General features: G+C 43.2%; 1 protein-coding gene across 1 annotated transcript in view; it reads right to left on the reverse strand.

The window, feature by feature from the left end:
- The window catches only part of lama2 (laminin, alpha 2), a 162262-nt gene that overhangs the window by 122437 nt on the left and 37325 nt on the right, over nucleotides 1-2500 (reverse strand). Inside the window, exon 6 of the mRNA XM_079753729.1 lies at nucleotides 1-49. This exon is cut by the window's left edge and continues 131 nt beyond it. Within this exon, the coding sequence (XP_079609855.1) occupies nucleotides 1-49 (49 nt within the window). The remainder of the gene's footprint in view (nucleotides 50-2500) is intronic.

Here is a 2500-nt window from a genome sequence, read left to right on the forward strand (position 1 = left end):
GGGAGGGGTCCTCGGCGCTGGGCCGCCCGTTGATCAGGGAGGTGTGGATCTGGGGACGAGCAGAGGAGTTGATACTCAAGTCATGAAACCTTCCTTCACCCAGACAGCGATGACTGTTTCATGATGTTGTTGTGAATTGCAATTTATTGCTTGAATATGCAATCGTTTGGCGATGCTGTGAAGGTCTCCCCAAGACCCCAGATCAACAGTAAATCAGGGCCTAACCAACAGTCAAATGGGACCTCTGATGCCTCACTCATGTTACAGGGTTCTCTCCACAATACCCACAATGCAACATGAGTAACAAATGCACTTATTGTAAGTCGCTTTGGATGAAAGCGTCTGCTAAATGCCCTAAATGTAAATGTAAATGTAATGAGTACCCACTACCTGGTCCCACAAACTCACTGTCATTTGTAATAGCTAAATGCCAAAATAATGACATTAAACCAGATGTAACAATTGCAATTACCCTCGGTCAACCTGTAGATGATGCTGAACCTCCCGTTTGATTTGTAAGATTGACACCCCTTTAACCAGTCCTTTGAGCCAACTTACAGCATCGTAGCATTAGTGAGTTTCTTTCTTTATCCTTCTTGCCTTCTTTCATTCTTTCTTTCTTTGTTGCTTACTTTCTTCCCTCGTTTCTTTCATAACATTGTAGATGTGTTCACTGTATTTATTTATTAATAAACACTGATTTATAGTTCTTGAGGTGTTTTGCATGCTAAAACTAACACTCTGTCTCTCTTTAATGGCTTTCATTAGTTAATCAATACTAAATTCCAGCACGACTTAGTGAATCATATGAATTGCGATCAACGTCATTCCTCAAACACATCAATTACATATTGAAAACTCAACGTTTCGCCTGTTGTCCTGACTGTCCTGTCCTGAGTGTCTGCCTGACTGTCTGCCCATCTGTCTCTCTCACGATGGCAGCCAAGGAAACATTCAGCTTAGCCAAAAAAAATACTTAGAGAGCAGGGTCTCTCATCTCTCTCTCCCTCTCATGTGTCCATCTATCACTGTGTGTTTATGTGTGTGTGTTTACATTTTTGTACGTGCATTTTGTGAGGGAATACTTGTTAGTATTTAGGAATACTTGATGGTTGCAAGCTGTACACTGTGTGAGTCCATGTATGTGTGTGTACGTTTTATTTTTGTGTGCATGTGTGTAATTCTTGCGTGCATGTGTCTGTGTGTGTGCGTGTATGCGTTAGTGTGTCTGTGTGTGTTTGTGAGATTTTTTGGGTGAGTCGTGTGAGCAAATGTGTGTGTGTATGAGTGTGGAGAGTGCTAGTGCGTGGGGGGGGGGGGGGGGGGGGGGATAGCAGGGGGGTTTGTGAGTGTGAGGCTGACAGCTCCCTAGCAGTCTGATCACAGTGAAACTATAATGAGTCGTAGGCGATGTGTCACCGCATCGTGCACACACTCCCAATGTCACCCCACTCATCATCACATCTCTAACACACACACACACACACACACACACACACACACACACACACACACACACACACACACACACAACCACACACATACAAACCCTACTCAAACTCTTGACACCCGTCTGCACTACCTCGGCACACACACAAACACACACCCACAGACACACACACACACACACACACACACACACACATCCAACCCATTTACAATTAGAATGTTTAGGAAGATGTTTGAAAAAAAATTGTGTGTGTGTGTATGTGTGTGCGTAATGCCTTGCTAAGTGTGTATGAATTTATACATATTCCAAGAGCATATATTGTGTCGATTGTGATATTTAACCGCTTTATCTTACTTTTGTGATCCAACCAGGTGGTAGTACACGTGTGTCTGCGTTACTGTGTGTCTGTATGACCGTACACCAAGGCACTAGCCTTATCATCTTTAACATGCACCCCTGGGCTTTCCATGATGCAGCTGAGAATATTCTAGAAACCCAATCAACACACAGTATTAAATCTTTAAACCTTTATTTTTTATCGTTACTTTTATTCAACCATCACAGCCTCGGCCAAGTTTCCCCTGATGCTAAAGCGCTCCGAAAAATAAGCAGTTACACTTTCCAAAATATGATCCCTTCCATCGTTTAACTTTTTCATTTCACTTTTTCACAGTCTTCTGCACTCTTATCAGCGCGCATCTCGGGAATGGTAGTGTGTTGTGTTCCGAACAGAAGGGACTGTGACAGCCCAGTAAATTGCCTCAGCAACAGTGCGCTAATAAAACAGATAGTGTTGGCTGTATTAATTCCACAGGTTTAAACGGTACTAGCTTTGCTTTCGAGAATGTTATTTCAAGTAATCCGACGAGTAAAGATCCGTTAATCCTCTCCTCAAATATCCAAAGAGAGGTTTTTCTCGGAGAGGAGTCAGGCACAGGTGACTTTGTATTCTCTGGTTTGCGGTGTTGCAGACAGCCATCGCTGCCAGTTATTCAACATGCTCTAATAAGTCTACTGACTTCCACGTGCCTGTGTCTGACAGTGGCTATA

The sequence above is a fragment of the Pollachius pollachius genome (genome assembly GCF_949987615.1).
Source record: "Pollachius pollachius genome assembly, chromosome: 16".
NCBI lineage: Eukaryota > Metazoa > Chordata > Actinopteri > Gadiformes > Gadidae > Pollachius > Pollachius pollachius.